The 17,671-nt window shown below is 48.6% G+C and overlaps 2 protein-coding genes across 3 annotated transcripts in view; both read right to left on the bottom strand.

Annotated features, from left to right (window-relative positions):
• Positions 1-705: 705 nt before the first annotated feature.
• TBR1 (T-box brain transcription factor 1) lies at positions 706-11,613 on the bottom strand. Of its 2 annotated transcripts, XM_083840828.1 has the most exons (7): positions 6,997-11,613; positions 6,490-6,644; positions 6,045-6,166; positions 5,625-5,783; positions 4,897-4,958; positions 2,996-3,113; positions 706-2,890 (listed from the first exon to the last, which is right to left on the bottom strand). In XM_083840828.1, the coding sequence occupies exons 1-7, from the start codon at positions 7,686-7,688 to the stop codon at positions 2,270-2,272; spliced, it is 1,929 nt and encodes a 642-aa protein (XP_083696954.1). In that variant the 5' UTR covers positions 7,689-11,613; the 3' UTR covers positions 706-2,269. The 2 variants fall into 2 exon arrangements, with proteins under 2 accessions (XP_083696954.1, XP_083696953.1); XM_083840827.1 differs by having other exon boundaries at positions 706-3,113.
• Positions 11,614-11,752: 139 nt separating this feature from the next.
• The window catches only part of PSMD14 (proteasome 26S subunit, non-ATPase 14), a 47,093-nt gene continuing 41,174 nt past the window's right edge, over positions 11,753-17,671 (bottom strand). Inside the window, exons 10-12 of the mRNA XM_083840889.1 lie at positions 15,704-15,829; positions 14,328-14,390; positions 11,753-12,178 (exon numbers count right to left, since the gene is read on the bottom strand). Coding sequence (XP_083697015.1) covers positions 12,080-12,178; positions 14,328-14,390; positions 15,704-15,829 — 288 coding nt within the window. The 3' untranslated portion in view covers positions 11,753-12,079. The remainder of the gene's footprint in view (positions 12,179-14,327; positions 14,391-15,703; positions 15,830-17,671) is intronic.

The raw sequence follows: 17,671 nt of genomic DNA, 5'->3' as shown, positions 1-17,671 counted from the left end.
AGCGAGCCCCTGCCTCAGGGGCTGAGGGGACACGGCGGGGGGCTCCTGCGGGCCCGACGGCGGCGGGCTCACGGCGGAGGCGCCCCTCAGGGCTGCGTGACGGGACGGAGGGGGCAGCGGTCGACGGCGGGGAAAGAGGGACGAGTTTTTTTCGTGTTTTACACCTCGGACAGCCCCTCGCCACGACGCCGAGGGGGCACCGGGACCCGGGAGCAGTTGCGGGGTGGGTAAGTGGGGAGCGTTTCACCGCGGGCCCTCACCTCCCTCACGGCCCTGCCGCTTCCCGCCCTGCCCGACGAGGCCGCCGCCGCCATCACCTCAGCCGCAGCCCAGCGCGGGCGGCCGGGCCACTCGGGTCGATACCAGCACCAAAGGCCCAGGCGGCGGCTTCCCAAACTCGCCCTGTCACCCCTCACACCTGCACTAACGCCCCGGCCCCCACAGACGAGGGAGGAAGGCGCCTCACCCGGCTCCTCTCCCGGCCTCTCCCTGAGGGGGCAGCGGCGGTGGGTTAGGAGCCCCCGGCCGCCCCCCTCGCCTCTGCTCCGGAGCGCGGTCGGGGCTTTAAACCTGCAGGCAGGGAGACCCGCACCCCCCGAGCCGTCCCTCCTCCTCCTCCTCCTCCTCCTCCGGCCGGCAGCGCCGGGCCGGGAGGGGGCGAGCCCCGGCGCCCTCGCTGCCAAGCGGCGTCCCGAGACGAGGTGAGCGTTTTGCCAGGTTTATTTTACTTGTTATACACAGACGATACAAACGGGCAAAAACCGAAACATTTCTCAATGGAGCAGGTACTTGTATAAATTATTCAGTTCCACGGACATAACAGAACAAATATAAAAATCACAACATTCGATTTACAGAAGAGTCAAAAATATACACACGTTTATGACCCTGAATTTCTATTAGGAAACTTCCCCGTCGAGTGTAACCTAGACTGAATATTTAGCCCGATGCATATTTCAGTTTGCAGTTGTGTTTCATATAAAAATGCGTTAATCGTATAGATTTGCTACTCAAAATTCGAAGACTTACTATTCTGCTTCGCCGGGGGGGGAGACCTGGAGGGATATTATTTCTCCGTCACTGCCAGAATCAAAGGTTTACAGGAAAGAGCGCTCTTACTTTCGATGTGCATTTTATTCCCCAGGAAGTCAGATCTCGGTTAGCTACTTTATGAAAAAGTCAATTCCAAAACTAAATGCAGTAAAATATACAACTCACAATTCATCTTCACTGGACTACACTATGGTTACCAACAATTCAGTCGTCTATATCTTTTTTTTTCTTTTTTTTTTTTTTTAGATTATTCATTACAAAGATTTACAGCAATATAAAGAAAGAGGGGGAAAACTGCAAAGAAATTTGAAAAGAGTTTGTCAGCATATTTGGCACCTGCAGGGACCAGTAATGGATTTGGCACTTGGGGGCGAGGGGGGGAGGAATACCACAAAAATCATAATATTGCTGATGTCGAGCTATTCCTTTTAAAGAAAAAAATACAGAGGCAGTTAATTTTGCTTTTGGAAGGCGTCATGCTACTTTAATCGACTTTCCTACGAGACGTATTTCTGGTCTTCTGAAGGGAAAGCTCAGCTATTCCGTAGCTGTGTTAGCCCAGGGCAGTGCGTAATTATTTCATGCGAGGAATTGCGGGGAAAGTGAGAAACCCATTACTCGCTGTACGGCTACGGGGCGCTCAGCACTTCCAGAGGCGTCTGGAAAGAGTGTTCACCTGGAGAGGGGCAGGGGGGGCACGGGGAGGGGAGGCGGGGGGAGAGTGAGGGGATTTAAACAAGATCTAAGTTTTGCGACTTAACAGTGAAAACAAAAGTAAAGAGAAAGAAAAAGATCCGAACAAATAGGAAACAAACCCAAAGGAAAGTAATAAATTAGAACCCTATGTACAGGCATTTCACAGGCTCTTTTTTCCCCACTATTACTACCATCCCCTAGTATCCATCCGTGGTAAAAGGAAGGAAGCGCTGTACGGCTGGAGAGAGTCTACACATCCTACTGACCAGCGGGGCTCGGAGGCGCGGGGGGGGCGCCCGCGCCGGGGCCGTCCGCGCCCCCGGGGCTCCGCCGGGCCTCGCGGGGCGGGCGGGGAGGGCGGCTCGGCCTCCTGCCTGCCTCCCTGCCCGCCTCCCCGCCGGGCCGGGCCGGGCCTGGCCGGGCCGGGGGAACGGATGGGGCAGCTAGGGGCGGGGGTCAGTGCGCTAACCGCGGAGGAGTTATTGTGCAAAAGGACGGCGGGGCCGGCGGCGGGCCGCGCCTAGCTGTGCGAGTAGAAGCCGTAGTAGCCGATGTCCTTGGCGCAGGTCTTTTCGCAGTCCCGCTGGGTGAGCACCTCGCTCTTGAGGGGCGAGGAGCTCTCGGACACCGGGGTGTCCGACGGGGAGATCCGCCGCCTTTTGGCCTGCTCGTAAATCCCAGAATCGGTGGAGTCGATGGACTTAATGGACGACGGCGTCTCGATCCAGCTGGAGTCGGACAAATCTTTGGGCTTGGAGTCCTCGGCGCCCGGCAAGGGGGACCGCTCGGGGGCCAGGCTCTCCGCCTCCTCCCCCAGGTAGGGGTTGCCGGCGGCCATGCGCGCCGCCGCCGCGCTGTTGGGCCAGCAGGAGAGCACCGAGCCCGACTTGCTGCAGTACTGCGGGGGGCTGCGCGCCCCCCAGCCCGACGGGTCGGCGTAGTAGCCCAGCGGCCGCCCCGCGCAGCCGGCCGCCTGCAGCGGCAGCGCCTTGACGCCGGCCGCCGCGTAGGAAAGCAGCGTGGCCGCGTTGCCGGCGAAGTCGGTGGCCGTGTCGTAGGCGGAGGCGGCGAAGTCGAGGCGGTTGTTGGCGGGGGCGACGAACCAGCGCTGCGGCGACGGGGCCCCCGGGTCCTCGGCTTGCTGTGGGGAGAGCAGCCCGTTGGTGTGGGGCACGCTGCGGTCGGCGCCGGGCCCCGGGCCGGCTCCTGCCCCGGGGTGGAAGCGGGACTTGGCGTAGTTACTCACGAACTGGTCCTGGAGGAAGGAGCCGGCCATGGCGTAGCGGGCCCCGGGCACGATCTGCGAGCGGGGCGAGTCGTTGGGGGACGGCGTCAGCCGGTCCATGTCGCAGCCCGTGTAGATCCTGCCGGAGAGAAGGGGACAGGGCTGGGTGGGCGCCGCCGTCGGGGGCACGGGCGGGAGCCGCCGCCCTCGGTGGGGCCGGGAGACAGGGCCCTAGCCGGGGAGGACACGGCAAGCTGCTCTTTGGGACCAAGGGGTGCTTGCTCTTAGCCCAGGGGGCTCCTGCTCTCAGCCCAGGGCTTGAAATCCCCGCTCCGTCACGCGCTGACCAGTCCCGCCGTGTGCGCCACAGGCAACCCAGGCGTGTGCAGCGAGCAGCGGGAACGGCGGGCTGCGGCGTTATAGCGCCTGTTTAACACTTATTATTGAGAGTCGCAGACGAACCATCAACATTTTACTGGGTTTAAATTAGGCTAATCTTTAAACACCTACTGTAGGAAATGCAGAACCAGACGCATCTAGTGTTCCCTGCGTGGCCTATATATAATTCTCCCATGCTGGGCTGCAATTTGCGATTATAAAAACTTTAATGGATGAATAACTACTATCTGTATTTAATTCAGGCTAAAACTGTGCTTTAATTAACCCTCCACGCCTCCTGGAATTTCTTATCCAAAATAAACTTGGCCCTTAAACAAATCCAACGTGCTAGACAACATCGAAGCTTCCCCCTCCCCCCGTCTCCTTTAAAGTGACGCCCTGTAAAGTTTTTTCCCCCCTCTGAAAAAGGAAAAAGCACTTTGAGGCTGGGGGCGAAGGCCACGAAGCCTCTCTGAAGGCCGCGGGTCTTGCAGAGCCCGCACAAGAAGCGACAGCGGCGGCACGGGGCTGCCCACGGCGCCCGGCCCCTCGCGGCTCGCAGCGGCTGTCCGACGGGGCGGTCCCCTCGGGGAGGGCCTCTGCTCGGCCCTGGGCCCCTCTGGAGCTACTTCAGGCCTCGGCGTCGCTTCCCCCTACGGGAGCGAAATGCCGCTGCCGGGGGGAGCTGGAGCGCTGCGAGAGGCCTGAGGCGCTGGGCGGGAGGCCGCTCCCGGCTGCAGGCTCCAGAGGGACGAGGAGGTTTCCTCCCTCCCGCAAGGGCTCGGCCCCGTCCTGCGGCCCCGGGGCTTGCAGAGGGGCCGAGCAGCTCCAGGGCCGCCCGCCCCCTCGGGGCTCTGAGCCGCCCTACGCCTGCCCTGCGCCCCGAGGGGCTGTGGAGGTGTGTGGGCAGGGGGTGCCCGCCGGCCGTGCCCTGGGCCGGGGCGAGCCGCAGCCGGCAGCGCTGCTGCAGCCGGGCCCGGCTGTCCCCGTTCGGCTCCCGGGGACCGGGGCGGCCGCCCCCCAGCAGCCAGGCCCTGGCAGCAGCCCCCGGGCGGCTCTGCGAGTGGGGGAGGCAGCGCGGGGACAAACCGCGATTAAAAACTTCGCAGCCTGTAGCTCCACCCAGATGCAAGAAAGGAGGAAAAAAAAAAAAAAACACAACCACACACTCCAACCCCAGAGGAGAACAAAACGAGACAGGAGAAAAAAATCCCCTGGACACAGGGATTGCGGAGCCCGGGCTTATTCAAACCCGGCGGGCGCGCAGCGCGCCTTGCGCGGGGCCCTTGCGCGCAACTCAACGCGAACTTGGAAAGGGGCGCAAAGAAAGGGGGCCGGGTGCGGGGATCCCCCGGGGTATGCGGAGCCCAAAATGAGGCAGCCCCTGTGTGCTCGCAGCCCTGAGGCGAGCAGAGGCGCAGCGGGCGCCGGCGGGGGCCTCGCCCGGGGCGGCGTGGCGGGGAGGCTGCCCGCGCCCCCCAGCCTCTCCCCTTGACGGGTGCCCGCAGCCGGCAGAAGGGAAAGAAAAATGCGGTTTTACTTACGTGTCGTAATTATCTCGGAAGCCCTTGGCGAAAGGGTTGTGGTCTATTTTCAGCTGTGTGATCTAGGGAAACAGAGGAGCAGAGCGCACGGTGTGAAAAGCACGAAGAATGCACCCTGCTGCAGCCACCGCGCCTTTAAAAGCACCGAGCTTCGCTCTAGTCGATCAAATTGCCTTTGAAACGCGAAAAACGAAGCTGCGGCATGCCACTAGATACCAAAAATCGAATTTTACGATTCGCTTTATTCTAAAAATCACGCTAAAAAATCGTGTTTAACCCCATGTTTTCAGAAGTGTAATTACGCGTAGCGCAGGGCCGTGAATATATTTAAACCCAGAAATGAGGCGAAACGCCCCGCAGAGCGGTAGCTGAGGGTTGAGGCTCGCGTCGAGCCAAATAATTAACCCGGGGCCGCGGCCCGAACATATGTCACCGGGGAGAGGGGCCCCGCCACCCGGCCATGCCGAAACGCGGCCAAGGCGGTAACGAGGTTTTAATTCGAGGGAGCTGCTCCATCGCCCCGGTGCGATCGATGCCTCGCCAATTGATCTCCGCCGAGCGGGAGCTTCCCGGAGGGATCCCGGCCCGGCCCCGGGGCACGCCACGGAGGCAAAACGGGACGGGACTGGGGGAGGCCCCGGTCTCCCGGTGCCGAAGCCCCGGGGGAGCGGGAGCAGCGGCCGGGCCGTGCGGGGAGCGCGAAGGGGCCGGAGCGGGGAGCTCTTTACATCGGTGTTCTGGTAGGCGGTGACCGCTATGAACTGGGTCTCGGGGAAGGTGAAGGTCTGCACTCTGCCCGGCTGGTTGGTGTCCTCCGTCCCGTCTTCGTTCACCTCCACCACATGCAGGCGGGGCTGGTACTTGTGGAGGGACTGCAGAACCACCATCTGTCAGGCAGAGGAAGAGGAGGGAGGGGGCCGCGGGGTTAGAGCAGCAGGACGGGGCAGCGATGCCCGCGGCAAAGGACGCGAGGGCTCTCCCCTCCCCGCCGCCCCTTTATCCTCGCCTGGGGACACGGTCTTTAAAAATAACGACTATATATATAATGCATATACACTTCCGACTGGAGAGTGCAGGATTCTGCCTGAAGCATCAACGCAAAAAAAAAAAAAAAAAACTAGCGGAGCGTTTGCGGTTCCCCCACTGACCTGCCCGTTGTTGTTTGATGCTCCTTTATTGTTTGTAAGTTTTAGTTTCCCAAAGGAGATTTCCTGGCGCATCCAGTGGGCTCCCGTGTTGGGGGAGTCGGGGTGCATGTACACCCGGTTTCCTAAGCGAAACAACAAAAAACACCACCACATCACGGTTCTCGCATGTAGCCTGGTTCTGCCTCTGCAGCAGCACACTGGGTCGAAGGACCCCATTAAAGTTAGCGCTATTCTTCTGCCGAAACCGCCTTCATTTAACAGAGCGGGATTAAAGCAGCGTTTTCCGATCACCTCTTACTTTCTCCGCCACCCTCCTTTTCTTTTTCTAAAAAGCATCGTTGGCCCTTTCTCGTTTAAGAAGTCGCTAGAGCCAGTCCACAAAGGCTTTAATTAATCATTCTCACCTACATATGTGTCGGGAAAAGTGTTAATTGGAGGAACTTGCCTTGTACATTGGTGTCCGCCTTGCCGCAAGGAACCCATTTGCCTCCCTGAAATCTCCAGTGGTTGGGATCCGCCAAAATTACATCCACAAAAATATTGTAGTGAGCCGTGGGATCGAGACCAGAAATATTAAAACTTAGGAAAGGGAACATGCGCCTATAAAAAGGAAAGGAGAAAAAAAAAAAAAGAAAAAAAAGAGAGGAAAGAAGGAAAGCAAGCCAGCGGCAGCGATACGCACACGCAGAGGAGCCAGCCCGCTGTGCATTATCCTCCCGGCTCCCGGTAGCGACCGGGAACCAAAAATCCAAAGCAACTCCCTCCCGAAACGTCGAGCTTTCCGCGGGGAAGGGGCGCGGGGAGCCGGGGGGGGGCTGCCCCGGCGGGGACCGGCCCCGGCGACCACCGGCCCCGGCGGCGGGCGGCTCCCCCGGGGCGGCGGCGGCGGCAGCGGGCGGCTCCCCCGGCCGAGCAGCCCCGGCGCCCGGAGAGGGTCCGCGCGGCGGCTTACCTCCCCTGCTTCGTGATGATCATCTCCGTCTGGTGCCGGTGGAATTTCAGCCAGAGCGGCCTGTTGCACAGGTAGACCTGAGCCTTGCCGGGGACGAGCCCCGGCTGGGTGGAGGAGAACTGGTAGAAAGGCGCCCCTTGGTAGGAATGGCCGTACTGCTGGGGGTAAGGGTAGCCCGCCGTGGGGTAGCCTTGCGGCGAAGAGTTGGACAGGAGGCTGTTATAAGCTCCGTTGGTGATCACAGGATGGTGAGCCATGTAGCGGCTGGGGCTGGCGATGGAGAAGGCTGGGTGAGCAGGTCCATGCTGGCCGGGGTAAGGGAACATGGTACTAGGAGCAGAGGCAGCAGACTGGGGCTGGCTGGACTGAGAGAGCAGATAGCGATCTGCAGCAGATCCATCGAAACTGTGACGAAGCTCAGAGACCCCGTCCAAGACGGGAGAGAGTTTATTTCTCTGGACGTCCCCTGGTGTGTCCTTGGAGTCAGGAAAATTGTCTGTATCTGACTGATTCGTCATCCCCCTGGTAATTTTTTTCAAAGGTGAACTTCTCTCCAGGTTGTCAGTGGTCGAGATAATGGGATGATCATGCAAGGCAAGCTCAGATCCGCCTGCATGTGGGTAACTGCTGCTCACATTGAGAAATTTCTTGGAGAGCATGATAGAGGGAGAAAGACAATGCTCCAGCTGCATAGCTCTAGCACCACAGTAATAACCCTTCAGTCCCTGGATCTGAAAGGGCTCCTCAGTATCAGAAGCTAGACATCCTGGGACCCTCACTAGACAGAAAGCACTTCATCCACCAAATGCTTCCCAAACGTTTGATTTACTTTTTTTTTTTTTTTTTTTCCTTCCCTGGGAGAAGAGATTGGCCAATTGACACTATGCAGCAATCAGGAAAGACTCACTTTTGATCTTGCTGCTTGCGGAGAGGATGAAACGGCTTCTGCCATTGGTTAACCGCTGACAGTAATTTAATTAGATAGACATTAATTAGGATAATCACCTGGCTCCTGGTCGCGACGATCATGGCAAATTGAAGGAGATGATTTTATTGTGAGATAGAAGGAAGGCGAAGGGGGAAGGGAAGAGTGTGTTTGCTGTAAGAGCTCATTATTATGTGACCTTTCCAGCATTTTTTTTTATAATTTTTCTTTTTCTTTTTTTTTTCTTATTTTTTAATTTTTATTTTTTGACTACGGCTGCAAAATAAACCAAAAGCCCTGCGTTTCTCCAAATACTTGCGCGCCTGTCCCCCGCCTCTGGGTGCCGGGGGAGGGCCGGGCTGGGGGGGTCCGGGGGCCGCTGCCCTCAGCTCACCCGGGCGGCGCCGCGCTCGCCGCGCTGCCGGGGGCGACCGGGGACCGGGAGTCCCTCACCGGGAGCCCGGAGCCCCTCACCGGGAGCCCCCCGTCAGTGCGAGCGCCCCCCGCCCCTCCCGAGCCCCCAGCGCGGCGGCCGCGGGTCTCCCCTTTGAAGTTCCGCAGTAACCATCAGCGGCGCTGCCCTGGCGTGGTGTCTGCGGGTCTCTAGTGAATAGATACTTTAGCAGGGCGCTGTAATGCCGCAGATCGTCAGCAAAACAGCGAAGAAGGCGTCCATCCGGCTCCGGATCGCTTTCCACTCGGTGTCTGTTTTCCCTCAGTGACTCAGTCCCACAGACAGCGCTGGGAGGGGAGAGCGCTTTTGTAATACATTTGTCACCGGCTGCCTCGCCTCGCCTCGCCTCGCCTCACGGCAGCAGCGCCGCCACGGCCCTCCCTCAGCGAGGCGACCGAGGCCGGCGGCGGGAGCAGCCCCGGGGCCCGGAGGCAGCCCCGCGAGGGCCGAGCCGAGCCCCCCGGGGCTTAGAGGCGGGGGCGAGGCCCCTGATCTCCGGGGGGCGGTGAGCGCCGTCCCTCAGCGGGGGGAGCCCCGGCGCGGCCCGCAGCGAGCCCCGCGCCGGGCACTCGGCCGCCTGCCTCTCCGCCGCCTCAGTGTCGCTCCCCGTGCCTCTTCCCAGGCGAGCTGATGAGTTTTTAGAATCACCCTTTTTCCTTTTTTTTTTTTGTTTGTTTTCTCCGGGAGGATCTCTCTCGTTTCATTTTTCGTAGTGTTCCCCTTAGCGATGTGGACCTGAGGTATGTTACAGAGCACACCTCTTTCCACTCGACACCCAGCAGCCGGCTTCCAGTTCCACTCACGGTTAGCGCGGCCCCGACCCCCTCATAATAAAATCAAGACCGACACGTAATCAGCTGAAGCCAGGCCGAAACTTCGCAAACTCAAATCCAGAGAAGGCACGAAGCAGGCTGGCTTGTCAGAATGCGTATTTCAACGCTCCCAAATCTCACAGCCGTTTAGTAATTTTTCTGTGGCTTAAAACTGCGCTAGTTCAATTACGTGGTGTCTCAGGGAGGCCGGCATACACAGCCTCTGCACGGAAATTATTCTAATAAAATCCTTTGTGAGGCAAAAAACGAGCAGGTAAGCTTATTCGCTGGCTCGTGGTACAGTGCAGGCAACTTCCCATACTCTACCTTCTCCTTTCAGTGCTAAGAAAATAGTTTTATCAATATCAGTCCTAACTACTGTTTCTGACACTTGTTTCACCAGCATGCCCACCCTTGCATTTCTCTGCTTGAAACCGATAAACAGGTAATGGATTTAGATACATGGGCGGGAGATGGGTCGAAACACAGCTAAACCCTGGGAAACGCTGCCCTGAATTATGTTGCTACACCCATATACATGCAGAGCTGCAATGAATTCAGTGGTGTACTGCCAATCACATGGAAGTGTTAATATATGCCAAAAATCTTCAGTGCACAACTCCTAAACTGGTATAATAGGGGGATATGCAATGGCAGGTGGTGTTACAGAATTGTCGTAGAAAGAAGGAGAGGTTTGCTAATACAATATGCCCATCCTTCGTGCTGACAGGTGATGAGGGGTCAAGCTGCTAATGAAGGTCTGCTCCGCTGCGGCTGGAGGCTCAGAAGGTGGCTGCTTGAAAACCTTTCTTCTTCCTGGATGGTATATGGGCTGCTGCTTTTCAGCTTACAGCATGCGTGCACGCTTCCAAATCCCTCTGCGTAGCTCCTAAAGGACTGAACAAAAATGAGGAAAGATGCCCCAAAACCCAGCCTTTTGATTATTCATGAACCATCTTAGTAAATGGAAAATTGTGCCTCCAAGTCAAACCAAGGACTGGATAGAAAGCAGGCTATTACAGCACACGCTCATACTAAGGAGATCCGCATCTCCAGCAGCTTTCCTTCAGCTACCCTCTGTAAGATGTACATTTGTTAAAATAAATTTAGAAAAATGTGCAAGACTTACTGTTTCGGCTCCCAGCTTGCACTGGCCTTTCACGCATGCGTACACTGCAGCACTGCAATAGCTCCTCGCCGGTTCCGCAGTGCCATGTTACCTGTGACTGCCCCCAAATATCCGTGTCCTTCCTGGTGTTACAGGGGCGCACGGATGCAGAGCCCCACTGCAGGCCCCCACATCAGCTCCTGCCCTTCGTTTCCGCAGGGTGCAGCAGGAAAGCATATACTGGACAATGGCAAGGCCCAAATACAACCTTCCCCAGTGATAGGCTGGTTTTTAGTGCAAACCGCCAGAAACATTTCCACTTATCTTAACTGCAGGCAGACAAACGTGGTTTGGTACGTCTACATTTTCCCAGTCTGATACTCTGCTGCCTACTGTGGGGGCAGAGGGAAGGCCATAAGGAGGGCAGCTGCAAAAATCTGCATGTTCCCCTCTGAAGTAAATGCACACTAAATATACTTTGAGAGAGAGTTATTTTAAAATGGTAGAAGGCCTAAATAAGAAATTCCAAACAAAAGAAAAATGTTTGAATGGTAATGAACAAATAAATAGGAAAGAACTGGGCACAATGTGGAAAATAAGACATAAATTTATGGTCCATTTGTTTATGATGCAAATAAGTCAAATAACTTAAAATCTTTAACACAAAGATGAGTTCTAAACTATTTATCTGTCGCAACTGTTGCAGTTAAAAAAAAATCCAGCAGCTAAAATATTGTGAATGAGCGATACAGAAAGAACACTTCCACCCAGACAAAAGAATCAAATCAGCCTAAGCATCTCCAATACTTAAAATGCACCTCCCCACCCCTGCCCAAAACCCAGAGTCACTCCCCAACCACAGTTACTTGGTTTTGTCTGCTTAAAACCAAGCAGCCAACCCACCTGCCCTTCCGTAAGCATTTCTAGTCCATGGAAAGGGTTTAAAATGTCACATTCCAGTTGGGACTCCTTCCATATATCTGTATCTTATGTACCTCCTCTTTCACAGGAGGGAGGGTTCATATAACCCTACAGCAGCCCCCATCACTTTAATGTTTATTCTCAGAATAGTGCTATTTATGACACCGCTGGTGAGAGTTGTGTGATTCAGTTATCAGCATAACTGAATTCATTTTCTTAAGGTCAATTGTCTTCTGTGGATATTACAGCTTGAATAATATTGAAAGGGAGCTGTCATCGTAATTTTCAGCACTTGTTTTTTGTATATCCTTGGAATTCAGCGCTTATATATATGTGTGTATATATATATATATATATAAAATCTTAAAAAGAGTATTTAGCAATCAATGGAAGCCAAATTTCATTAGAGAGTTTTTGCTGTCCTAGCAACTAACATCTCAGTAGTTCTGCAGTGGATAGAAATACGTTTTACCAGCACTTTTCCTACACCATTGATTCCCCCCACTCTCACAAAAAAGGCCTTCCAGAACTTAAGACAGGCTTGTAAATGTACTTTTATTATGTTGCAACAATCAAAATATATATGTACTACTGATTTTTTTCCCAAAATATTAAATGAAAATGTAATACATTTTTGCCCACATTGTGTTCTTGAATTGCTTTGGAGTCTGTAAAGACCCTGACATAAAAAAACTGAAGCAACTGCACAATTAGAGACTGAAAGGTGTTATTGAGCTGCGCTTAGACTGCAAATGAAGTCAGATGTCTCTGTTTAATCAAATATAGCCTCAGCAGTCTCTGTTTTGTGAGTATTAGAAACAATAAACAAATATACACAGAAAGCATCACAAACAGTAAATTGGTTATTTAAATACAACTGTATCCAACATAGCAGCTAAACACTGGACAATGTTTGAAGTCATCAGCACATCCACATGCTCTTCTAAATGACGTTTGGGGTCCTGAAATAAAAAGGATAACATGCGAGAAATGAATAAAACATATCTCTGTGAAGGATTTCAGTTACTTCATTTCTATGTAAGAAGGTTGTGACTTAAGGAAGAGAGGACAGTGAAGCTCCCAGATTTTCCTTTCTAACAAGACCTAGCAAATGACTAAATTGCCAAACAATTAGTCCATACTATCACTCAGAGAAGCAGAGGATAGGTTTAGGAAGGAAATTTCTATCCAGCATCTGAAGAGTAACCATGACAGCTGTGAGTTTTAAGGACAAAACACAACACGTGGAATTCACTATGCATCTCACTAGGTCCAATATTTTAATCTCAGTTCTGGTACACTGCAATTTGTTTTCAGATCTTTGTACAAATATGTATTCTAATCCTGTAAAGCCTCAAGCATGATCTAACACAGTCTTTGAATAGTTGTGTCAACTGAGAAAATTAACATATTTATACCTATCAAGAAAATGCACAATGAGATGTTCAAATGTTCTGACAAATAGAATGCTAAACCTGAACAGCATTATGAAAATACACATTCCCACACACTATAACTCAATTGAGTGTGCACTTGTGGGCATTCACATAGAATAATTACATTATTTCTGGTTGAAAACTTAACTATATTCATAAACGGTTAAAATAACTTTCAGAATCAAGATTAAGTAATTAATCTGAAAATACTGCAAAATTATCAGGAACGTTTAATAAACATCTCTAAATTTTACAGCTGCATTGTTGTAGCATTCTTGTTTGTAAAGAAAACATGGAAGGCAATCATATGGGAATTTTATCTACTACTTTAAAAGAATTATTGTCAAAATCTAATGAACTCATTTGAGTTTATGTAAAAGTGAACTGGAAAATCGGCATGTGAGGAATGCCATAAAATGTAAGCTTTCTTAAATAACTCATTTTGAAAGATCATGTAGTTCTCCAATATTCTGTTCTTAGCAAATGCATCCCAATAACATAATATACCTATTGCGAGCAGCTGTCTGTTTACAAAATTTTCTATATAAGTTGCAGAGAAAAAAACCACAGAAATTACTTAGTAATTTTAACAGGAAAAAATGGCTTTTCTTTATAAAGAACTGCATCAAAATAGATGTTTTCCCCCACATACGTGTAATTATTTAAAAGACGAATGAAACGCGAGTTATGTTTGAGATGACATCAAAACTCTTAAAATACAATCCTTGTTACAATGTTTAATTATATATATTTATGTATGTGTAGGTGTGCATAAACTTTATTGTTCTGAATGCTACAGAAATACACGAGTGACTGAACAATAGTGCAGATGTGTTATGACATAGCTGCTAGAAGCTGGCACATAGGAGCAATCCAGAAGCCTTTAGATTCTTCTACTGCCACTAACAATACAATATATACTGGTTTTTCAATGACATGCTTAGTATTTTTAAAGCTATTTTTTTGTTTCCATTGCCCCTCCTGAATTTTGAACACAACCTTTTACCAACCTGTTTTGTTCTCCTCTCCTCCACCAAAGCACATTTCCTCAACCTTTAGGTTAAAATGATATGTAGAAATGGTTTTCTGTCAAGTCCTCTACACATCCTTACTTTGCAAAGGGATAGAATGAATTGAGTAGGTGTTTTCAGTTTCAGCTATGGTCCTAAACTGTTTTGCTTCAACAGCAATACAAAGCAGTGCAGCTTACTTGCATATGTACATGTCAGAGCTACGCACTGACTGTGTTCGTGAACCAAGGACAGGGGTGAGCTGGCTCTTTAGCCATGATAATGTATGCAACTACACCCCCATTTTTTTTCAGTAGTACTGTTTTTTAAAAGTCGTCATAGTTTTGGCCTCTCTGACAGTACAACAGACTAGGATATCTTTATGTATCTCCTTGGAAAGGGAAAAAAATGGAAGAAATCTCAACACTATTCCTCTGCATCTAATATAAACGCATGTAGAACATGACTTGCAGATATACTGCAGATTACCTAAGGTCAAAAGCCTTGTTCCTTACACAACAATCTTCAGCAAAAATAAATTCATTATTTAGAGTTGAGAATATCTTGCATGTAGAACTAAAATCACCTACACACATATATGAAAATTAATATTTAGAATGAACGAAGCGTATCATTCCACCTCACTCTAATTCATCGCACCTCACCTGCTTGCCAACATTTTTTATTGCCAGCTGTTCAGGTGTCATCTTATCTTCTTCTTCAACAGCCTGTGAACGAAACACAGAAAAGGTCAGTGTTTCAGATTTCATTTACTTTTTCCCCCAACCACAAGATTCTCAAATATAATTCTCTTTCACCAAAAAAAAAGGAGAAAAAGGAAAAATCAAACAGCAACACATTTTAGAAAGTCAAAAGGAAAGCTACTTCAGCTTTTCAGCAGACATGGTTTTAATTACTAAGTGTTAGCACAAAAGATGAAGGTAAATACTCATGAATGGTTTTATTGTCAGATAAGCAAGATGTATTCACAAAACTTTCAAACAAAAAATCCTAAGTGAGGAGTATTGACAGTAAAGATAATTGAAGACAATTGAACTAGTACAGCAAAAATAAAAAAAAAAATTAAAAATAATGTCACCTACATTGTTTCAACTACTAGCGGTTTGATCACTAGTACATTTTATACTGTTTAGAGTCAATATATTTTTATAATGTCCTGTTGTTTTCAAACACATAGTCTGTATTATGTAAATCCACTAACCTGTAACTGAATTTTATTTTTAAAGACTTCTTGGAAGTTAAAAAAAATACCATTTATCAAGAATGACTGACAAGCTTATTACTTATTGAAAAGTTGCAGACATCTATGATTTATAAACAATATTTCTAAGTGTAAATGCCAGTATTAAAACACCACAAATAACTGTGATCCTTCTTTCTTACAACATCAATAATAATTTCTTTATTTAAAAAGAACATAAAATTAGGCATCAGAATGAGTTCTAAATATTTACTACCCACCTATCTACTGGAACAATACCGATAAACAACCTTATTCTGTTATACTGAAGTCTGGTCAAGTAGTCCTTGACTGAAGAATGAATAATACAATCAATTTTGAGCTACAGGAATCTGAAATTCTCTTCACCAAGCACAACTACAAAATTAATGTGATTACTCCCATTACCAAGCAAAACACATCATTAAACATTTTGCTAGTTCAGGGCAAAACCTTGGTGAAAACGCCTGAAGAGCTATCATAGTATTTTAAAAAAAGTTAATAGGCAACTTCACATAGTTGATTAATAAATGGGGGAAACAATCTTCACAATGCCATTAAAGCCATGCTTGTGCCTAATTTAAACAAATCCCAAGAAACCCTTTGTGGAAAGCAGATTATACAAATCAGATTAACCCCCAAGGTTCAAAAGAGTTCTGCAATGATTGTTTTGTTCTTACAGTCTAGTCTTACAAGTCATTTTGAGTAAGGCTGTGATAATTATCTTTGCTTCTGGAATTAAGTAATAACTTTCTTCATTTCATAAACAGTTACAATTATATCATTATGGGGTATGAATACCTTGTTATAATTCTTAGCTAATTCTAACATCTCCTTCACTACTGTTTCATTGAGTTTGCAGTGTTCACTGTAGTCCTGAAGTGTCAAACCTTCCATCCAACTCTTCTTATGCAAATTTAGCAACATCTGCAAAATAAAACCTGTTTAGAGCATGCATCATAAAATACATTCAAAATACTACACAGATGTCTAATTTATAGTAGTAAGAGTATAATAAAAATTATTGATTGTGCAATGTTTAAGTAACTACAGTAATCAAATATTCTGCTAAAGCAGACAATAGGCTTCCTTTAAGTTTTTAAAGACCAAACTTCTTGAACTCTAAATATGAAAATGAGGCATATAAACCAGGGTCACATTTATTCTGATGGGAACGTTTTTCTTTTGTAATTTAGTATTTTTGTTGGAGGTTGAGAATGCACGATTGTATTGTTGAAGAGGTAGCAGGAAGGTGAATATTTTAGCTACCACATAAGGAACGGTTGAAGGATCTGGCCTCTGATGAATTCGAAAAATATTTTAATGCTTTGATTAAATGTATGAGGTATTTATTTAGGCTTCAGTGATTATCCTGAACTGTATGCAAGCAGCTGCCACAGTTGTGAAGAAGTGAACTTCAAAAGCAACCAAAGAATGACTTGTGTTTGTCTTCCTACAAAGTAAAGAGCCCTAAAAACTACATGATAAAATGAAACAGATTTTTGATGGTGATAAGCGCAGGGACTATTAGAAATATCTGAAACGTACTTGGCTCTCTGATGACATTCTGACAGTCTTGAAAAAGCGAAGAAATAACTACAAAGGTAATTTCCTGATTTTCATGCATAAGGAAAGCCTATTTTGCAGATTTTCTGCACACTCAAGGACTGTAGGGAAGATTCTTTCAGCAAACAGTTTCAGTTTGCCTTCAATTTGCAAACATTTACTACAGAGGTCTTTGAGAACCTATAAACCCTGCAATTCCTACTACCTGCATGAAAGCAGATACTTCATCCTTTGTGCTGCTTCCAAAGAAAACTGGCTTTGGAACATATGAACTGAGTTGAAAGTGTCATATATTGTTTTAGCAATATCTTATTTACTGGCAGAAAGAGTTGTAGGCAAACTGCATATGGATAGATTAGCTTGGATATCTTGGTTTTAAAGTACGGTTTTGTGTGATGGGCTCCTCATCCAAAACGTGAAGCATGTACTTTTCTTTCTACAGATGGAGGGAACCATCACCATGAAGGGATTTTTGAGATCTCAACCTACCTTAAGTGAGACATGTAAAGATAACGTGCTGCCTCACAAATTGAAGCTTCCTTAACTTGGACAAAATTATTCTCTTACTTGCATTTACATATGTAAACCATTAAACCACATACACACTTGGAACTTCAGATAAGACTGGACCAGCCACACTGTTGTATTTTAATGTAAACAATATAGTCTGGAAGCTAGAATACTGTCTAAAAAGGGTTATCTATTTCACAAACTCCTTTCAGCTCCCTGATTTGCAAGATTATTCTTCCATTATTCAAAATTGGTTTTATTTTTATTATTCTTAGCCCTCTAAAAGTAAAAATTAAGTAAGAAAACCATTCTGACCATTGCATCATGAATTCCAACTCTGAAATCAATTTATAACTGTAACAAAGCCAGGAACATGCATAGTCATAACTGAGGACATAATCTGGCTTTTCAAGAACTAACTTCTGTAGACTATAAACTTTTTTTCCTGGCTGAGACTGTCAAGCTAGAGGATTTTACTTGTCACTGAGGAAGCCTGATACAAAAGTAACTGTGTATTTTTTGTCAGTTACTGAACAATATTTTTTCTATGTAATGTGTGAAGTTTGTGTAAAGGAAGAAATGTGTCCTGTGAATTAAGCAGGACATCACAACTTCCTGACGCTCAGTGTAGTCTTCGAGAGCCCTATTCATACCAACCGGAAGCACTGCTGAAGTGATTATAGCCAATAAAAA

The sequence above is a fragment of the Anser anser genome, assembly GCF_964211835.1.
Source record: "Anser anser genome assembly, chromosome: 6".
NCBI lineage: Eukaryota > Metazoa > Chordata > Aves > Anseriformes > Anatidae > Anser > Anser anser.
This window is presented reverse-complemented; position numbering and strand designations above follow the sequence as displayed.

Bases quoted from the DNA above. Each gene is read 5' to 3' on its own strand.
- TBR1 (XM_083840827.1), bottom strand. From the start codon at position 7,688: ATGCAGCTGGAGCATTGTCTTTCTCCCTCTATCATGCTCTCCAAGAAA. The intron at 6,167-6,489 runs GCAAGTTCCTCC...TGTTTCGCTTAG, and splicing joins GGCGGACACCAATGTACAAG to GAAACCGGGTGTACATGCAC. The intron at 5,784-6,044 runs GTCAGTGGGGGA...TCTGCCTGACAG, and splicing joins CATCAAACAACAACGGGCAG to ATGGTGGTTCTGCAGTCCCT.